Source organism: Hirundo rustica, chromosome 2, assembly GCF_015227805.2.
Source record: "Hirundo rustica isolate bHirRus1 chromosome 2, bHirRus1.pri.v3, whole genome shotgun sequence".
Classification (NCBI taxonomy): domain Eukaryota; kingdom Metazoa; phylum Chordata; class Aves; order Passeriformes; family Hirundinidae; genus Hirundo; species Hirundo rustica.
This window is the reverse complement of record NC_053451.1, coordinates 53,651,639-53,673,649: the sequence shown is the minus strand read 5'-3', so window position 1 is coordinate 53,673,649 and position 22,011 is coordinate 53,651,639. Positions and strand designations below refer to the sequence as shown.

Here is a 22,011-nt window from a genome sequence, read left to right as displayed (position 1 = left end):
CAACTGCTTTTAAAGCAGTCACAACCACAGCTCTTCTGCTTCTGGTCTGCTCAAAGTGGCCCCTTCCTCATTTGCTCTCCTTCAAGCGCAGCACTTTGTTGTTTCTTTCCTTCTGGAAACTAAAGAGTGAAAGAAAATCTTGCTATTTCGGATGGCATTAATTAAAAAAAAAAAAAAAAAAAAAAAAAAAAAAAAAAAAAAAAAAAAAAAAAAAGGGAAATAAAGACATTTTAATTGCATGGGATTTCTGAATAAGGTTTCAAAGTGGGGGCAAAAAAATAGCTGTGTGCCTGGTACACAGAGAGCCTTTTCTCTTCCCCTTTGTGGCAGAGGAATCAATGGAATTCATATAAAAGAAGGAGGAGGGGGGGTGGGAAGAGAGATAGGAGATGCCTTGCTCAGTACCAGCAGGTCACAAGTCTCATGAGACTCAAGCAGGGCTTGCAAGGAAGTAGCTGACTCTATCTCCATGTGTACCTTTTTGTTCCTTGCCTTGGATTTGCTGGTCAGTGGCATGCTGCTTTGCCTGGCTCTCCATAGAGCTTGTAGCCTACAGGAATTTGGACAGAGTGGTACAGACATCGCCGACAGAGACTCTGATCACTGACTATCCCTTTAAATGCAGTCTCATGACTTAGTCTTTGCTCCACTACCTATTAAAGAAGGAGACAAGACGTTCATAGGCAGCTTCCATTCAGGCACCCAGAAGGACACAGAAAGGCAAGACAATTTAACAGAGCTAACTGTGAGTAAATACGAAGCATTAGAGGTGCTCTCTAGAGCAAAGGGCATGGAGAAAGATTTATAGGAAATCCTGAGGTGAAAGAAGGTGCAGTAATTTTTAAAATATACTTGTGTGCAATCTTCAAAAGGTGAAATTCTGTAAGGAAAGCTATTCTCTCATTTTAGCATTATTCCTTTTAATATGAATCTAAGTGTCTCTTAATATAATGTTGACCATTGCTTGATTTCCAATAAAAATCTGACGTGGTGATTTTGTGCTCACTGGAGCCTTTTGCAAGTGCAACCTTTTCTTTCGCTGGCATAAATTTCATAGAAGGAGTATCTAAGGGGAGGGAATTCTAAGCCAGCCTTTTGCAAACTTGGATCCAAAGCTCAGACTGGAGCCTCCAATTAGATTTCTGCACCTCACAAGGGGTGGCGTTCCTTCTGGGAGTGCTGGGTGTGACCCCCTTTCTTCTGGTGACAGAAAGGAGCTGTGGGTGCTCAGCAGCATGGAGACCCCACTGAGGTGTCCCATCAAGCGTGCAGGTAGCTAATTTTTAACCAAGGAGCTGTGTGTCTCCACACTCTGTAATGGCCAACCACCTTACATGGTACAGCATTCTGGAAAATTCAGTTCTTGTTAGTCAACAGAATCATCAGCATGTTCATTTTTTTAAATTTTATTTTATTTTATTTTATTTTATTTTATTTTATTTTATTTTATTTTATTTTATTTTATTTTATTTTATTTTATTTTAATGCCGCTAGCTACTGTGTAGACCTGGACAAGTACTTTAATAGCCATCATTACTATTACAAGTGATACCTCAACACTGATGGAAAGCTCCTCTGCCAGCTCAGCCTATTGCTTTTCTAAATACATCCGTGTCATTAATTGCAGGTATTTGTTGGTGGAGACTGTTCCCAGCTCGTCTTCATGCTGCCCATTTTATTCTCTGCATTTATCCTGTCTGCTTACTGCTTAACCAAAGGGAATTGCATCTCCTATGATGAGCTGAAAGAGCTGAAGACTGAGTTTGCCATTAGTCTCTACCGGCACATCTCTGAGGCAGAGAACAGGACCAATCTGGTAGTCTCTCCAGCAAGTGTGGCTGTTTCTTTGGAGCTGCTGCAGTTTGGAGCTCAAGGAAATACCTTTACGGAGCTGCGGGATGTCCTAGGATACAGCATTCATGGTAACGTACTTTAAAAAAAATACTTATTGTCTTACGTTTTGTATTAAATCCACAGCTTTATGAAGGTGACAGGAATTGCACACATCACACCAAGCTTCTGCTTTCTCTCTCACTGCAAGATGTAGTTTTTTCCATCTTTGACAGCCAGGTATCAGAGGGACAAAGGAAACTCAAAGGAGTAGTTGACACACAGGTCAACTTACTCCTTTTTTCTGAATCAGTACTTACTGTCTTATGACACAAAACACAGCTACACCTAGAAAAGCTACTTCCATGAACAGCAGAATTGCTCCAGGTTTTCCAGAAGTCCATCATGTCCACCGTGTCCTGGTCTCCTCTCTGTGCTCTGCAAAGAGCTGCCAGGCAGGGGACAGTGGTTTTCTCTCCTGTCCCATAAACAAGTTGTATGAAACCTGTAGAAGCTGAATTATCTTTATGACTTTTTTAATACTATTACAACTGGCCAAAAAGATGAAAAATTATCAGGAGACTGGCAGACAGAGATATACATTGACAGATGGATGGATGATGCAATTGCATCTTTCCCTGAAAGCAGGCTAAAATATAAAACTCACTGGGAATTTGGAAGGGATATGGGAAAGACAGATGTCTTTAAATCCAGCATTAAGTCAGCTGAATTTAAGGATGCTGTTTTCATTTCAGCTCTGGATTATCCTACCATCTCAAATCACATGCCAAAAACTATTTTACATTACGGGCAGAATGTTTATGAAAAGCAGATGACTGCCTCATCTCCAGAATTTTCAGCTTACATACAATACTTATGTATAGAGATAACACTATTTCTCAGCATAAAATTTACCTCCAGGGTATGAAAACTAAAACCCACAGTAATTTCATTGTCCCATGGTGTAACCAGCCTCAGTCTCCACCACCATTCTGCACAGCATTGATATTCAACCCCACCACGGCAGTAAGAGCTAACTCTGGCTGATCCATTCAGATACAGCTACATGTACTGACTCAGGGACAGCACATCTAAATTATGAGCAGCTGATAAAATGAAGTCTCGCCTACAGGACTCCTATTTCTGTAAGTTCAATTCCTAAACAACATTAATTCATACAAGGATTATACCTTACTTGACACTTCTGGTCATTAGAGGCTCAGTTATTATGAAAGGACCGTACAGAGTAACATTTCAAAGTGAAATTCAAGCACAGATCTCCACAGAAAATATAACAGAGAAGTGTAGGGATTGGTAATGACCTGCTAGCTCTTTTATGGTCTCTTCTTCTCATGTGGCACATCATGGCAAGCAGACATTTTATCTCCATTTTAGCTGCCTGTGGCATAAACAACATGAGCTTTGGCTTTCAGTAATATTAATGCATGAATGTGAAAATAAAGTAGGATGGGATCTATTGTTATTGGTATACAGCAGATTTCCAGTAACAGGGAATGAAACCACTTCCTCAAGCAGTCTAAATCAAATAAATAAATTAAATACTTAGATTAAATTTCCTATAAGATGAATAAACCGATATTGTCTGTATATGCATATATGATAAAATTTCTTTCTTCCAGTAGGTTTTTGCATTATTGTTGTTTCTGTTGGTCTGCCCTAAACAATAAGGAAGGATATCATTAAAACTTTAGCAGACTGAAAACGATGAAAACATTGATGGTTCATTCACTGCTCACAAAGAATCTGCTCTTACATGCACTTATAAATTTCTTTTAATGTTTGGAAAAATTTTTTACCTTTATCCTAGTACTAACAAAGACCATGTTTATGACATGCTTTAAAATTTTAAAATTTATTTCTCCTTGCTGTTTTATTAAAGCAGTTTTGAGGTGTTGCCCAAGTAAGAATTCAGGACTTTGGATAGCTAGGCACTTGGGTGAAGTCACAAGCTTGGGATACCACTCCTCACATTCATCTCTGCTTCTAATTTACCATCTTTGACCTCTCACATCTTCCAGAGAGCTCACCAAGTGCTGCCATACTAATGCAAAACACACAAGAATAATACTTTACACTTCAGACCATGTCAGTTTTCTTAAAAAAAGAAAAAAGCCCACTGTTGTGGACTGTATAAATAAAGGAGTCACTCGTAACACACTTGGAGCAATGTATGAGCTTGGTTCAGGATTGACAGGGTTCATCAGCAGTACTGGGACAGTTTAGGACACCATCCTTCAAGAAATCAAACAACACCTAAGAGCCACGGTTGGCAGAGATGCTGTCAGGGAAAAGCCTTTTCTGGGATAGGTGGATAACATGAGGAGAAGGAGATAGTGGTGTTGTGGCATTGGCAGCTCAGCCAGTCATGGCCGGAGGCACTAGTCCTCACTGGTGGGAACTCGGAGAGTGCCCAAGAGCTCACCTCATGAACTTTGAAGAACTGTGTCTGCATAGAGCTCTGAGCCTGACATGAGATCAGCCACTTGGCACATCCGCACTAGAGTGACTGCTACAGACACATGAAGAGAGGTTTCTAATGCCCGGTGCATCACTGCCCATGGCAGCAGTACTTGACAGTAATACTCCATAAAGTCAAGGGTGCTCCAGTTGTTATAGAGCTTTAACAGTCAGAGGACACCAGTGTCAGCACTGGAGCTGAGAGCTACAGAGCCCTGGGGCAATCTCTGCTACCCTTAGTCTCAGCACAATTGCAGTTTCTCTCTTTTGCCCGGCAGATCAAAGTGTGCAGGATTTCATGCACACGGTGGATGAAGCAGTGACTGACTCCAGCCAAGGCACAGTGGTCCAGCTGGGATGTTCCCTCTTTGTGGATGCGGCTGTGCAGCTCTCGCCCGACTTCGCTGAGCGCGCCGCACGCTGGGCCAACAGCAGCCTGCTGCAAACCAACCTCACTGACCCCAACACCACCCACACACAGGAATGGATCACCACTGACTTTGCAGGTACCACAGGGACCCACAAGAATGGTTGCACATGAATGAAATGTAAAATAAGAGTAAAGGGAGTAATTGCATCTAACCAAGCATAAGGATTTTTGCCACACTCCATGTTGCGCGAACCAAGGCTGAAAGCCAGGAAACCTAATTCTTGTGCTAACACTCATTTGTAATGTGGAGAAAGAGCTGGAACGGGTCTGAATCTGTAAGTAGTGTCAAGCTAGTAACCACTTGACCTCGTTCCCTTAATTTTTTAAAAGGCAATCCTTTGCAGTTTTAGTTAGGAACAGCCTAATTCCCCTTGGACCCTATTCATGGTACTGAATGCTTTCATGGTGCAACAGGGGACACATAGGGGGAGAAGCTCAGCAGTCAGACTCTGAATTTAAAAAGTCAAAATAGGGAATGAAAACACTGACCAGGTCAATCTCAGCTCTGGGGAGAACATGGACAAACAGGTAACCCCGGTGAGGTCTGTGGGGAGGGCAAGGTAGAGGGTGAGCTGTGCCTTGTGAGTTGTGCCTTTTGGTGTTAGGGATGGAGAGTGGTCTCAGCTTGCTTTATTTAGTCACATGGACCTGTCTTTAGGCCCGGGCATGTAGGACTGCATGTGTCCCCCTCCCTTGTCTCTTTTCCATGCAGATGGGGATGTGCGTGGGATGACACTGGAGAGCACTGGGTCATCTCTCAGCCAGGTCACCCTGGTGAGCACCCTGTACTTCAGAAGCATGTGGCAAAAAAAGTTTTCCCTTATGGATTCCCAGATGTTGCCTTTTACTACGCCAGAGGGCTCGACCCTGAAAGTGCCTACCATGCACCACACAGCTGAAGTTAACTACGGTAACTGTCCTTGATCCATATTTGATCAACTGTGCAATATGGAACAGATTTATTAAACTTCCGCAGATACCACAGTAAGATGTGTTGTTTTCCCAGCATGGAGAAGTCTCAGAAGAAGTACCATCAAATGAAGAGGCTAGCCAGGTGACCAAATTGACTCCTCATAATTCCAGGCAATCATGAAACAGATCCTGGCTTCAGAATGGCTCCTAAAATAGCTACTGTCCCTGTCCCATCCCTCACAGACCAGCACCTCCCAGTACTCCATAACAAACTTGTCAGCTGTAGGAAACAACCAAAAGGGACCAATATATCATGCCAGGAGAAAAAAAGATGAGAGACTGAGGATACTGCAATATCCAAAGTCCTTTACAATAGCATGGAACTGGTTAAATAAAGCTGGCTAGGAAGGGGCTACAGCAGGAAACATATCTGACCCCATGACAGAGGGGCAGTTAAGACTAAAATTATATCAAGCCCCTACCAATTTTATTTGTTGAGTAGGAAATTTCCTGGCCCCTCAGCCCAATCACTATTCCTTGAATGTGTGAGCACCAGAGGGAGCAGAGCTTAACCAGGAGCACCAGCACTGCAGACCTGTAGATCTGCTCACAGCCTGTCTCCAAGGCTCTAGGGAAAAACTGCAGATCTTCAGGCACAAATTCTAGAAAAAGGAGAGAAATTCTTATGTCATTTATACCAAATCAGTGGATGATCTCAGCATGAGCTTAAAACAGTATAAATATAGGTCAAACTTTTATTTGTATAATGTATGAATACAGTGTAGGCTACTTTCAAAGGCTTGATGTATGTGGGTTGCCGACAGAAGGACTCATGCTGCAGGCTTAATTTTCTGCCACCAGGAATCATGCCAGTTAGCTATACAATCTCTTTCAAAACATAAAAGGCTCTTTTCCCTCCTACTCTAAATTTCAGAACTGCACTTGTGTAAAAACTTTTCAAATTCCAAATCTAAATTTTTTCAGGACAGATTTATGTCGCTTAACATCCTGACTGCTTTATCCTTTAAGGTAAACAATTTCTCTTAAGCTTTGCTATTTACTCTCAAATGTAATTGCAAGTCACCAAGTTTGCTCTCAATTTCCTGATAGCTATGATGAAGATGCCAGGGTTTTCTAAACTAATCAAAAACAAAATACCCCAAATTCTCTACTAGTTCATTTTTTTTGCACTTTTCCAATTTAAATTAGTCTTTCTTGAAAATAAATGACCAGACATGTACACAAAACTTTCAGTGAGAGCATACACACACTTGATAAAACACTTTCACAATTTCTATGTCTTGATAAAAATACTTTGCATAGTGTACTGCAGAACCAGCTCAGGATGGTCACTCAAGATTGGCCTCACCAGGGCCTTTTTCCTTTCACACTTGTTTTCTCAGTAAATCAAAGGGAGGGAAATCTCCAGAGGGATTTAACTCCTTTGTGTGTTTTTGAAACATCATTTTTTTTTTCCATCACTCCAGTCTTCATGGCAATCTCATTGTTCTTCTTTGATAAAAGTCTTGAGAGCTGACAATAATTTGGAAACCTACTTGTGATCCTTTTCAACCTCTTGTACCTTTGCTCATTGTAGTTTCCCCTTCAAGTGGCTGCTTGCTGCCTTTCCTTTCTGGTTCTAAGTGCCGCCACTTCTACCTGTAAATAGTGGCACAGTGAAACAATGTTTAATGTTTTACCTAAAACTAGATGGCGTTTGTAAAAATATCTATGTAAAAAGATCTATGTCTTTTTATCAAATTAGTTAACAGGTCAAAAAAGTTTATCATTTTGTTTGCCAGTCTACATATTACAATTTATCTCACTTTCTATTTCTGTGACCTGATAATTGTTTTTCTCCAGAATATGTCCTAAAACTTCTCAAAGACCTAAAGTTTCCCAGATTGCATTCTTTTCTTCCAAATTTACTCCTGTTTGCTGGTCATGGGAAACAACTGAATCCTCAGGCTGACTTTGCATCCTCAAACTGAATCTTTGCTGACTCATTTGCAATTCCACATCCAAGTCCTTCTCATATTCTGGGGTAGTGATCATTCAGGCCCCAGATTATTAAATGACAGAAGGCAGAGAGCTGCTGGTGCTTGTACAAGTAGGGATCTTAGGTAAAGCCAAATACAAGGAATTCCACAGCTGAGCTGCATTGTCTGACCATGTATTTGCTCCAGAGCCCCTGCAAAGTTGATGTGAAATCACTCGTTGTGCTCTTCTGACCACTTGCCTAAACACAGGGAACTCCATCTTATCATCCTTAAAGGGGTAGCTAAAGCACTAAATTTTTGCACAGAAAAAGAAAGACAAAGTATTTGTATTACCTTTCATCCAGCCCAAAATATGTGAGCTCTCTGCAGCTGGAGAGACTTTTGAGGAAGGCCAAAATAGAAAGGATCATTTAAAATTTGCTGGTTTTCAGATTTGATTGGACCAATTCAACATTTCTAACAAATCAGTTTAAAATAAATGCAAAAGACTGGCTCAGTACAAGAAAATAGAGGACTGAGATGACTTTCTTTCATTATTAAATGGTAGCAGCTGTGTCCCACCAGGATCCAAACACAGAGTGAGAAAGATAAGCTGTGGCCTGTTATCAGTTGCAGCATTTACAATGTTTATCCTTTTAACATCACCATGCAGAACAAACCAGCCCGGGGACAAGTAAGACTGCTCTAAGAACATGTCAACATTACTGTTCACACACACATCTTAAACACCACAACTATTTTACATATTCATTTTTCCAAGCATGCTAACGATATTTGAATTCTAATTCAGCATATATGTGATCCTTATAGGATGCTCAAAATTAGTTCAAGCAATGAACAAACACTAAATGTTCTGACTCAATAATCTAAAGTCTTTGATCTTCTTTCTAATTAATAAATAAGGACTGTATAACCTTTGTGCAGAATGTGCTGATTTCAAAATATCAGCATGCCTTCAAATTATACCACTCATATCCATTGCACTGCAAATATAAATCTTCCTTGCCTGCCCATTAGAAACCAGGACATCTTTTCCCATCAAATGATCCACATGGTGGGAGCTGGTTTTAACAGAGCAATTCCCTCTCTAGACTGCAAGGCAGGAGGGCTGATCTAAGAGTCTAAAATTTAATCTAGCAATTAACACTTAATGAATCCTATCTAGCTTATATCTACAAAATTAACAAACACAGGTACACTAAATACTTGAGACATCCTATAGCTATGTATTTATTGCCGAGTATTTAGGTATTATGAACATGAGCTATCAATATGCAGTTATTTACAAACACTGACTCAAACAGTGTGAGCATCTACCCTTGAAGATACAACTGCTATAGCTGGGTGAAGGAGGTGTAGATTCAATATTTTGCAGTAAAGGCAGTAAGACTTTCACTTGTGCCTTGTGGTTAAGTTGTATTTAACTCCTGGCCTGCTAACTATTGCTGAGTGTTTCTGACATGCTACTTATTGGATTCTCAGATGAAAAAATAAGAAAGCAAAATTGTGACAGCCAAATCTGTTCTACTGTGCAACAGAGTCCATTAGAAATGCCTGGATTAATTGTTTTTGGAATATGGGATGAAAATGGTACTTTTAAATGGCTGTTACAAAGTGCTGTAAAACTAATTGTAAGTTTGGAATCTCTCCAGCTTTTACTTTTGAGACTACTTTTTATGACCTTCATCTGATTTTGATAGGCCCCTGTGGCTAGATTTTCAAAAATTATAAATTTGATACTTAAATACAAAATAAATAAATAGTTAATAAATGTTTAAATAAGCACATACCAGCTCCAGTTTAATAGAACTTTTTTCTTGAAATAAGGTTCAAAGTGATTTTTAAAGGTGGTAAAGATGGAAACATGAGCCAAAGTAGGTTTCAATTAATCAAGTGGGACACCCTGCATTTTGTTTTTGTAATTCATATCTGTTGTAGTAAAATTTTAGAAAAATATTATAAAATTGTAAGTTTATTCAAGGAACATGCATTGTAGGAAGAGTCATCAGAGTTGCTATCATTGCCTTGGTAGTTTCGGGGTTTTTGTCCCTAAGCTTAGCAAGGAGGAGTTGTTATATGGAAAAGAAATAAAATACCCATGCTCTGTTGTGGTGGTTCTTCAGGTACTATCAATGGCATTGGCACTGCTCTGCCAAGACATCTTTGACACACTCAGCTCTGTTCAGGCGAGATTGCTGCGAGCTAACAGCAACCTCAGCTGGCTACAGGAGCCCAAGTGCTGGAGACCACTCCTTACATCCTACCACAGCTGCTCTGAACTGTCTGCTGACACCAGCAAGGGTTGTGGGTTTGGGGATTTCTTCCCACTTGAACGATGAAATAAGATCTCTCTTTGCCCACCCACAGGCCAGTTCCAGACTGCAGCTCTGGAGGCTTTCAGTGTGGTCGAGTTACCCTACCTGGGGGAGAAACTCAGCATGTTCCTCGTGCTTCCCAGCCACAAAAGAACACCTTTGTCCCAGATTGAGTCTCACCTTTCTGCCAAAACCATAACTCTCTGGGCCAACAGCTTGAAGAGAACAAAGATGGACATTTTTCTGCCTAGGTAAGCAATGTTAGTGCGATGGATTCACTATTTCATCTGTCAGAATTCCACGTGACAGTGCTGACACAAGCAGTGTGTGAGAAAAATCATATTACATGCTTTTGGTTTCATTATTCATCACATGATCAGAGATGCTCTAACCTTTTCTTAAACCACAAAGAGGTGAGCCAGGAATGACAAGATTTTCTGGTTACACTCTGTACTGTTTTAAAAAACCCTAAGTATTTCAGTTGATCCTAAAGCTTTTACTTACAATTTGCTTGGGGTATAAATCCTTTAAGGATCTAAATCAGAAAAATGTTGCTGGACCTTTCCCACAGCCGTATTTCCTCTTTGTTTAAGGAAGAATAAACATATAATCTCCTAAAGACACACTATTTTGTATTTTTGAAACTTGGCCCTGTACTAAAAAGGCAGTGGACAAAAAACAGCCCTCCTCTAGCAGTCATAACTATTTTTCCATGCACAAAGCAGGTTTCACTCACCCATTTTCCACTTTAGTCAGCTGTTGTTTTAGCAAACACCTATGCTGGAGGTACTCTCTATCATCTGCCCCAATGAGTAGGAGGAATTGTGTGCAGAAAGCTTTATGTGCCTGTATCTATTGTATGGATTAGCATGGAAGGGCTTCATTACACACCTCCTACAACATATCCATCACATTAACAAAGCACTGAAAACCAGTGTGTACATTAATATTTGTTCTCTGCAAGCTAATTTTTGGGAAATGTTTCCAAGAGCTATCTGCTATAGCCAAAAATAATACTAGAAAGAGAAAGAACACTTTGGAAAAATGCAGAATTCATGTGTCAAGAAGACTTAGTAGCAATCTGATTGCAACAGAGAGTGGCAAGGGATTCCTTCTGTAAATGTCTTCAGGTGAAGGTAAACTACTTTTCTACAAATACACTTAATCAAAAAATACACTGGGAGCATACAGGAAGAGATGGATGAAATGCAAAGGCTTGAAATAAATCGTATCTGTTAACACCTTTTAATTCTACAAAACTCTACAAAACCTGCATTTAAACAAAGTCTATCATATTAATTTCAGGTTCAGTATTCAAAGCCTTTTTGACCTGAAGACAGTTCTTTCTGCTTTGGGAATTAGAGATGCATTTGATCCCATCACAGCTAATTTTAAAGGCATTTCAGGTAAGAGGCTTGACCGAACACAAAATGATCATTAACCCAATAGTTATAGACTCTTACATTTGAATGATTTGTTAGACCTGGGTCTTCTGAATTGATTGTACTTCTTTTTTAGACCTAGGTCTTCTGAATTGATAGTACTTCTTTATCTGTGAAACTCTAAAGCACAATTCACACTCAGCTCCAATTGTATTTTGAGCTCTTCTGTAGGAAAGAGGAAACTGAAAAGAACAGGTTTGGTTTCGGTCTTGAACTTACTTTTTTCTTGTTTTTAAAACTGTCAAAACAATGTAGGCCTGGAAAAATAGCTATTTATTCAGAAATTTAAGATGCTTTAGTAAAACTTGCAATCCTATTTGTGTTTTTAAATAGTTATTTGACAGTGAGGAATACTGGTCCAACAAGTCTATATTCCAACCCCTGACACTTCAAAAAATACTGGTTTATGCCCAGCCTATATGGTCTTGCTAATCCTATAATCAGTAGACAATGTTACACTTTCCCTTTGCTAAAATACTGTTGTTATGATTAAATTCTTGGGTTTGGAACACTGAAAATCTTCTACTCCTTGGAAAAGTTGTCCTCATTTAATATTAAATTTTTTTTAAAAATCCAAATCATCTATTCTTTTGACTCCTTCCAGCAACAAAATGTTTCAACTTAGTCATTTCTGCTCCCAGTAAAGACTCGGGAGTGGTAGCTGCCGAGCAAGCAGCTCACATTCTTGTGCATGTGAGTGAATAAATGAAACTGCTCCAATTCAGACAAACCTGCTTTTACAGAAAAGTTGCTTTCCTGGGATGAACCTCAGAAGGCACATTACTCATGGAGGTTTTTATGCTGCTTTTAAAATTGAACATAGCAATGTTCTATTGCAATATAGATCCCAGACTGCACATAGATGCACATTAAAATAATTCATTACTGCCCACTTCCGCATTGCTTATTGAAAAAAAATGTTAATATACTGATAAACTACACAAAGATGTACTTCATGAAGTTAATATTATTTAAATAACATAAATACTTTGGGGAAATTAATTCCATAAACAATATAATTTAGCAGCTTCCTTTTGCATACAAAAAATAGGTAAGTTTTTATTTCCTCTTCCAATGAAGCAGAAGGATAATCTTCAGAATATTTACTCTCAGATCACGTTTAGCAAACCAATGTGTTACTTCATGTCAGGCCTGAAATATATATATTTTTTTTATACCTGAAAGCTTGTAATTTCTCCCCTCAAAAATGTGTAAGACTTATCTACTTTTTAAAATTCTTCCTCTCCCTAGTTTTGTCCTACTTGCTGCCATCCATTTTTCTGACGGAACAAAATTAAGACAAAAATAGATAAAATGCTCTTTTAGCATTTTAAGTCTTTGACTTAACCTACGTGTTGGACTTGATCCTTGAACTCAGAGAAGAAAGAAAAAACTTCTCAACCTTCCCAGCTTTTTGCCTTTTGCAGGCAGCTGGAGAAAAGCAGACTTGTAACATTCTCTTCAATGTCTTTCTGATATTAATTATTTTCCAAGATTTATTTTATGTCCGAGTCCCATTGTTTCTTCCTGGAGAGCATTTTTCTACAATTCCCCTTCCAAGGGTTCTTCAGTTCTTTCATTGTCCCCACTCTATTAAATTTCTCTTTTCATCATGTATCTTGCCTTCCACCACAACCTGGAGACCTCTCAAACTAGTAACTCCCATTCAGTATTCAATCCACTGTTATCCATATAGTGGGAAAAAAGTCAAAGGCTGAAATACCAAACAGTTATGTGATCCTTAGATTCTGCAGGGGGAAAAAAAAAAAAAAAGGTAAAAACATTCTGATTATTAAAAAAAAAAAAAAATTTGTAATACAGTGCAGAAAATAACTTATTAACTTTTGGGGGTTTGCAGAGCAAGATAGTCTTTATATTTCAGAAGCTATTCACAAAGCAGAGATTGAAGTAACAGAAGATGGCACAAAGGCATCAGGAGCTACAGGTAAGTCAAATGTTCAGACAAACTTCTGACTTCTGGAGCTTATCACTACAAATCCAACAACTAGTCCTTTATTTAAAACACAACAAGCATGGTAGAAATTACATGTATGCCTAACAAACTTTTGTCTTTAACACACTTCCATTTTACCTTTGTAGTTGTTCACAAGAAACTTGAATTTTTCATGTCTAAGGTGTAATGGCTCAAATGAAAAAACTTTTCCAACTCAAGGAAAATACGGTTTGAGAAAAGATACCATTTATTTTTTTGCTGGTTACATATCTATTTGTTCAGATCATAAGAACAAAAAATGAAAAAAGGCTAGCAATATTTTATCTACAGCTAGCTCCTGAACTGTTAAGGGATTTGAGGAAGATCTCTTTAATAGCATTTAATGGTAATGATGGGCAAGTTTTATGCAGACAAGCTTGATTCTTACATACTTTGTAGTGCGACCTTCATGTGCAGTAGCTCCTGCTAACACATCACTTCCACATGAGCAGATGGGACTGGGTGAGTGGGAGACTCAGACTAAAATCTCAGCTATGGGCTACCCAGTCAATAACTGACTCATTCACCATTAACCACATCTCGCCTTTCTGCTTCCCTGGGCTGTGCCAAGCATAGATGTGCTCCACATCACAAATGCTGGTGGTCCTTGGCTGAGGACCAAGGCACTCTACCATTTCTCCTTGCTCCCAGGAAGAAATTCAAGAAGCATGTAGAGAGCATAGCAGTGCATCTCAGTGCGGTGCCCAACCTGTTGCACATCCCCTCACTCCAACATCCCAAAGCTGCAATGCCAAAAAGAACCTGAGCACACATGAATTGATGTATTCAATATTCCTCTAGAAACAACCCTGAATAAGACACACGTGTAGATATGGGGGTGTACAGAGAACATCTGGCAAAACTAAGCTAACCTTTCTGCAAAGCTGTACAGTTTTAAGTTTTGTAACAATTTTAATCTCTATCAGGGCACTAAGATTTCTAATAACTTTGCGGTGAGCCCCAAACAAAAGAAAAGCTTTTAGGTGACTTCAATTACATACCAATGACTAAGGGGAACAGACCTTTATCCTCTTGAAACCAATGCCAAAGCATCCCTTAACTCTAGTCAGACCAAGCTGACAAGCGGATTTTAAAGAGCGCAATTACATTTATTGTTTACTTTAAAAGTTTTTGATCCAGTCACACGATCACTTGAAACTAGGCACATTTTTTTTTACAAGCACTAAAATAGTGTCTTCTGAAACTAGTTTTACTGTGTCTTACTTGAATTTTCAAACTAATTCCATTGTTTTAACTGTTCAAAAAATAACCCAGACCTGGTAGGTTTAGTATTGGGGGGTTTTGACAACGTATTCTTAACACTATATTCCTAAAAGTAAGAATTCATTTAAACAAGATGTATTTTAACATCAGCTGAGCCATCATAATCCTTAAAAACACTTTATTTAATCTAATAATTAACCCCCAACCAGAAAGGAAAGACAGTCTTAAACTGAGTTGAGGATACTTAAGATTTTGTTGAGAGCTCTGACAAGAGAAATTCTGGGATGGTGTAAGTATTTCTCTGCTGCTTGTCTCCCAGTTGGACAAGGAACTACACTTATGTTTTGCTTATCCTTTTCACCAGAACAGCATAGTTAGGAACTGGCTAGCAGAGTTGAGGATGTGATGACAAGTACTACCTTTGAGACCCAACACCAGGCAGATGCCCTTCAGCATCGAAATATGCACCAATCACCTGCACGTAGTCTCACAAGTCCTGACTCGTTAATTCTGCCAGACTGATTTCACTGTTGGATAAAACTGTTGTTTTACTCTTAAAGCAGAGGAGCAACTCAAAAGTCAAGATACTAACCAGAGCTTGAGGGCACTGTATGGAAGATGGAAAGAAAGCAAATGCATTTTACTAATATTTTCTTTGTTGCATTACAGCTATGGTCTTACTAAAACGATCTCGAGCACTTATTTTCAAAGCAGATCGACCTTTCACATTTTTCCTGAGACAAGCTAATACAGGTATGCATGTTCTGCCTTTCAGGAGAAGAATCTCCCACAAGAAGCACTGAAATAAACACAATTAGCATGCCATTCTTCAGTCCAGGCAACTTCAAACAACTATGGAAATGGGGGTTTGGGGTTTTAAAGCATAGATTTTAATTTCCTTAAAAAGAATGTGTAATAGTCATGGAAGCCTAGGAAGCCAGATTAACCACTTCTCTGGATGTGCAGTATGTGTTTAAAAATTTTCTATCAAAATTAGAGGCATCTGAGAGGTCTCTCCAGCATCAGGAACTGATCTCTACAGGGCAATTCAAATTACAAATGGGCTGGACCAGCTGGATTAACATCTGAAGTAGTTAAAATAGAAACCTTTCCCTACAAAGGAAACTCATTCATGCCTATACTGATAGTAAACAGACTTCTGCCAAAAAATGTTTCTTTGCAACTGTTAATTCTTATCTTGCAAGTGACTTCCCCTAGCCCCCAAACCAACCACCCAAAAAACTCAAATAGAACTGCAGAGCATCTTACAGTGAAGCATCACAGTGCTCCTACAGCTTCAGTAGTAGATTATAAATCTGTTTCAGACTCCAATCACATTAAGTTATTCCAGAACATCTGCCAAAAAAAACCCCCAACCAACACAAAAAAAAAAACCACCAAAAAAAAACCCCAAAAAACCACCCCCCCCCCAAACAAACAAACAAACAAAAACCAACAACAACAAAAACCCCACTCTATAGCTTGTTGGCAATAATAAAGAACTGCATTATGCACCATTTTGCAGGTATTTGCTACTCTGAAGCATCAGACCAAACCCCAACATTTCTTATTGTTCTTAACTTTATACCTGAAGTATTTTCCTAAAAACCACCACATTTCTCTCATAACTGGGGTCACAACCAACTGGATTTTCAAGGAACATATAGATATTTATAGGGTTCAGTAAAACACTGGGGCCTAGCAAAGACAGGAATCATTTCCCTTACCTGCTTCCAAGCAACAGACACTGTTCTTTTAGTCAGTGAATGCCTGTGCATGCAACATTTTGTTTTAGAAGTCTTTACCAAAGTGCAAGCACCCAAAAAGAAAATTACTGCCTTGGTTGGAATTTTGTTTTAAATATGCTTTGACAATCATTACCAGCCAATGAATAGAAGTATTTTACTTGGCAAATACAGAATTTTAAAATAAAAAAGCATTAATAAGCTCATCTATGAAACACGAACCACAGACTCCTCAGGATGAAGAACAAACTTACTTTGGTGAATAAAATGGTCAGTTTACAGCATATACATATACGAATTATATAAAGAGGAAGGAAATCAGATTGTAAAATAAGATTTTTATGCAAAGCACAAAATATATACCTTCCAATCAACTCAAAATCAAAATATATTCCTGTAATTCAAGATTTTAAATGCAAAAAGTGAAAATATTCAGTTATTTTGTTTGCTCAGACTTCACGATTCAAGTTTTTAAGTTATGGAAAACGTGAACAAGTAAACAAGATCTGTTTTTCACCTAATCTGTCTAGAAGCGCTTAAAACTACAAAGTTCATAATGAATCTTTACATAGACTAAAGTATTCATTGCATCAATTTTCTAGTAATAGCCGAATTACATTTTCCAATACTTTAATAAAAGTTCTGCTCAAAATAACTAAAAAGAAATTTGTAGTTTTAAAATCTGAATTTCAGGTTTGAGCACATTCCCTTTGAAGGACAGCAAGGTAATAGCAATGCAAATAACCAAACAAATCCAATGAATCTGAGGCAGTAATTTCATTCTCTTCTGTAACTAAAATATGAACACAAAGCAATGAACTTAGGTTCTGTTTTGCTCAGTGTAAGTTTCAGATTTTGGCAGGTTCCTGGTTTGGGCCACCAATTACTTGGAAAGATGTTTTTAAATACAGAAATGTTTAGATTATTTTAAGACAAGCATGCAATTGCAGTCCTGTTTTCCCATACAAAGAATGAATGATTCTATGATCTGCTAATTCCATGACTAACTCACATATTTAAACTTTACTGTACTTTGAAAATGTGGCCCCAAACTGAAATAATATTGTTTTCATTTACAGGTTCAGTACTTTTTATAGGAAGAGTTACAAATCCTTCATAAGCACTAAATGCATACACTGCCTTCTGTTCCTATGATGAGCTTTCCTCCAATGAAATTAAAGTCTACATTGTATGTATTTATTAAAACACGGTTTTAAGCATATCACTTTTCCAAGAATAGGCAAGAGTAGAAGCTCCCCACTACCTTATTACATTGCAGACACAGTTGAAACTTAGAGCTGTCTAGGAATCATCAGCACAACTACAGCAAAGACAGTAACCAAAGAAACATTTGCAAAAAAACTGGAACAGGTTTAGCCTCCCAAGTATTTAGCAGTAGAAGCCAACAGCTTCTCTTCAACTTCATCACAGCTGAAGTCAGCTTGACTGTTGCTGAGTATAGAGGTTATCTGAATGAGAGCAACCCACAAGAAAGTTTTGTGATGTTAGTTTTCAAGAACAATTTTATTTCCCTGTCCTGAAGTCGAAAGCTTAAGAATAAAACTGAAATTCAGTCTGACCTCAGACAATTATAATCCAGCTTACACAGAAGGTAACAAGCAAGAAGCAAAATGCTGTGAAAAGAAAATCAAGTTGAAAGGCTGTTTCAAAAACTGACACAATCACAGAATAATTAAGGTTGGAAAATACCTCTCAGATGATAGACTCCCACCATTAACCCAGCACTGCCAAGTCCACCACTAAACCAAGTCCCTAAACACCACACCTACACACTTTTTGAACACTTCCAGGGATGGTGATTCCACCACTTGGCAGGGCAGCCAGTTCCAGACAGAGCAGGTAAGAGGCAGAAATACCCACTCAGGGACCAAACAAATATTGCCAAAAAAGGTAGCAGTACTACCTCTACTGCCTTTGAAGCGTACACGACATAGAATGGACATTCCAGAAGAACACAGAATGTGATTACTGGCATCAAGAAAAATAGAGAGTGTTTTTTCTGAAGTCGGGATATGGCAAGTGTTCTGCAACTCATGGTGCAAGCATCAGAAACCCAGGCCCATAAAGATTTTGGGTGAAGATTGCAAACCACTGACTCCCAAGAAAAGCATCCGAGAGAACTATTTTATTCAGCTCCCACTGAATCAAACAAAGCCTTCCAGATAATTCAGAGCATCCAGCACAGCTGAAAGATATGGCCAATAAAGCAATCAGTGATATTTTGTGTCCAGGCAGCAGCACCCTGTGTGTGTTCTGCACTTGTAAACATATAAAATCTTCTGACACAGAAAACCTCTGTGCAGCCTTCCTCAAAGGCTACTGACCCCTGCGTTACTGCACTGTATCCCTCAACAAAACTGCAGGGCTTGTTATGGCTGCAGAGAAGCATACAAAACATCACTTTGTTATGCTGGTCACCAAAAGTGCAAAGTACACAAAACACCCTGCAGCAGCTGCAATTCAGCATTAGCTCTTTCACTCATTCTCTGATTAAGAGCAGAACATCCAGCGATACAAAAACACTCTTCATTCTTTAACACAGAAGCTCTGGAAAGGGAAGGCAAAACAAATCATTCCAATAAAAACTGTACTCAAACCTACACAAAAATTAAAATAGAGATTTTATTGATGGAATAACAAAAGTGCTTTTCTTAAATATTTTTCAAAATACATTTATACAACTTACAATAATATATCCAAAATAACTGTATATACAAAACATTACTTTCTTTAATGTATGTGCTTTTTTTTTTTTGAAAATTACAAAGCAACTTTTTGGCAAAGTTCAACCTTAAGAGGTGATAGTTTTGAAGGTTAGACTAAGAAAAATAGAACCTGAGGGAAAGTGACACTTATGTCCATGACAAGCAAGAAATTCTCAATTTAGTTAAATAAAAATGTTTTTGTAGTATTTTTCACATTACAAAAATAACAGAAGTGAAGAAAGAAAAGGATGATGGATACTTCTCATCATTTTATTGAGCAGCTTCTCATTCTTTCAGGTACAGGAACTTGAGATAAGAGTGCATGTCAAAAATGAATGCAAGTAAGAACAGCAGTGCCCTGCTGCAGCGCTCTCATGTGCAGTTTCTTAGCTGCTGTTGATATGGTTGACCTGATTGGATCGGCGATGGATTTCTTCCAGAAAACTCTCAAGCTGTTCTATCAGCATTCGTTTTTTAAACCTGGGTTTAAAAGAAAGCATTACAATGGATGCACAGAGTAAAACATCACTGACAAAACGTTTACTGAACACTGGAAACTTCAGTTACTACTTCAAGAGCAGTGCATGATGAGACTACACATACCTCATACATATACATACACTGTTCTCCTAACATTCTGGTAAACCACTAACTTGCTTTTCCATTTGCTGAATACAAAACTACATTTACGAGAGCACATTATTATAGCTGAACATAACTCAGCTCTCAGAAATCCAGGGAAAACAGAGTTAAGTGTTTGTTGCTTCCAGAAGTAAAGTTCTAAAGTACAGAAATAAAATATACATCAAAAGAACTTTAATCCTAAAGCTGGCAAACAGCTTTTAGGGACTATTTGCATGAATTCATGATGCATTCACCAAAGTTCACGAAGCTGGTAGTAGTGGATGAACAGTCATTACACACTGCATAGCAGATTTCCTGACAAACAACACAAACTACAAGTCTGAGAAAGAAATTAAAGGAAAATACAGGCATCCAAACTCCATACCTCTGGAATCTCTGCAGCTCTATTCCGTATCAGTTGTATAAATATGATCAGTAGGCCATTCTGTCATCTCTGCTTACACCTCTACCTCAGGAAGTACAACTCCTTGCTGTTTCCAGCTAAGCCCTCCCCATTGCAACACTTCTGCACCTCTGAGAAACCACTTCTGGTTTGGTAGCCATATGTGCGTTCAAAGACAGGCAGCAATGAAAATATTGTGACTTATATCCCAAGTTCAGTTCTGTGATTTCACCCAAGCCAATAGAAGCCTCTAGTTCCAGTCAGGCATCCTGGTCCATGTCCTTGGCTCAGAGACATGGTACCTGCCCTAATTTCCAGATCACAAGCCTCCCCGCAACCCCTGACGCATCCAAGAGCAACACTCAACAACTGCCAATTTTTTTTAGAAGTGTCAACTAAAGATGGCTGGAATAGAGAGATCGTGCATGAGAAATGAGAGTTACAGGTGTTCTTAAAAGCCTAATTCTACAGGCACAAAAATTCCAAGCCCACTAAGAGCTGCCACAAACTCCAAGTGCAACAGTATTGTTTTGGTGTGCTGTGACAGTGAGGAAGAATGTGTAATTTACAACATATAGAACAACTCTGACAGGCAATATAACAATCAAGCAAAAGCACTATAAAGCAATTGTTGCTAGAAGAAGAGCACAAGCCACACAAATTTACATGCCCCACCGAGCTGGCAATAGAGGCTAGAGGATCTGTATGAATGTTCAATATCCAGCACACCTTAAACTTTCTCCTAAAATTACTTTGTTTTTTAATAATGAAACTTGCTTAATGCCACAGGAAAAGAGCTGACTACTACAGAAGAGATTAGAGAGTAAGAAGTAACTATTCTTTGCGTTTTCTGAAGTAAGCCTCAAAGTTCTGGTTATATTTACAATCCATGCAAGATCCTGGAATTACTAGTTCCCTGCAACTCAAACACTATTTGTTCTAATACATTTCTCCTTTTTAATAATCAGTAAGCATGTTGAAGGCTAAGTATGGACAGTCTAAAGATACTGTAAGGAACAGTTTCTACCTGGATGAAAAAGACAGGGTTTAAATCCTTATCAAGTCACTCTCCTCCAGAGAAAAGCCATCTCCTTTTCCAAAGTCTCAGACAGGACTACACTATCTCTGAATGAAGTATGCTGAAGAGTAGAGACATATCTTTTTAAGTATACCTGAATTTAAAAGCTATTTTAGCATAAGATTTTGAGCCGATGCTGTTTCTGAAAGCCTAATTCCCCATAATTGGCAGCTCCATTACATTTTCAAATTAGCAGTACACTCACACCTAAACTTTTTAATTGGAATGATTTTAAAGTTATCTTCTCTTTCTATACCGTTGTTAATCTACATTTACAGGGATTTGGCAGTTACAGTTGCTAACATCTTTAATCCAAAATCTGAGGGGAAAAGGTAAGCTTTTACAAACACCACCTCAAAAAGCTTATGCATTTTTGCTGTTTCATAGGGGATTATTTACTTGCTGTCCAAAGCATTGTTGTCAAACAACTGTGTGATTGTCCAGTAGCTATACATGGCATGACATGGTGCAGTATTGTAAGGAAAATACACTTCTGTTACCTACCTTGAAGCTTCTTTTATAACATTCTGTAAAAATATCAGACGAGTTTGTAAGCTCCCTTGTACATGCTTCAGTAAAAAGAAGATTCTTTCATATTCTTAGAGGTCAAGAGAAAAAAAAATTATTTAAAAGATGCCTAGAGAGATATCTGTTGTAATACATTTCACTGAAATGCAACATTCAATTTTTGTTAATTTTTTAAGCTGTGTCTCCTATCACCTAGAGTAAGAACATCTTATTTAATGAGAACCAACATTAAAAAACCACAGCATATCACAGCTTTGGATATTACTAACACCTATCAAGTTAA

The 22,011-nt window shown here is 38.5% G+C and overlaps 2 protein-coding genes across 4 annotated transcripts in view; one reads left to right on the top strand and one right to left on the bottom strand.

The window, feature by feature from the left end:
• Window positions 1-619: 619 nt before the first annotated feature.
• On the top strand, window positions 620-17,489 carry SERPINE3 (serpin family E member 3). Its single transcript, XM_040055256.1, has 9 exons — window positions 620-745; window positions 1,628-1,922; window positions 4,587-4,814; window positions 5,451-5,648; window positions 10,018-10,216; window positions 11,271-11,371; window positions 13,266-13,352; window positions 15,294-15,377; window positions 17,449-17,489. Exons 1-9 carry the CDS (start codon window positions 620-622, stop codon window positions 17,487-17,489), a joined length of 1,359 nt encoding a protein of 452 aa, XP_039911190.1.
• Window positions 17,490-18,662: 1,173 nt separating this feature from the next.
• The window catches only part of INTS6 (integrator complex subunit 6), a 39,337-nt gene continuing 35,988 nt past the window's right edge, over window positions 18,663-22,011 (bottom strand). Inside the window, exons 18-19 of one of the 3 annotated variants that reach the window (XM_040054561.2) lie at window positions 21,705-21,798; window positions 18,663-19,575 (exon numbers count right to left, since the gene is read on the bottom strand). In XM_040054561.2, the coding sequence (XP_039910495.1) occupies window positions 19,482-19,575; window positions 21,705-21,798 (188 nt within the window). In that variant the 3' untranslated portion in view covers window positions 18,663-19,481. The remainder of the gene's footprint in view (window positions 19,576-21,704; window positions 21,799-22,011) is intronic. The other 2 variants (XM_040054562.2, XM_040054560.2) reach the window with 2 other exon arrangements.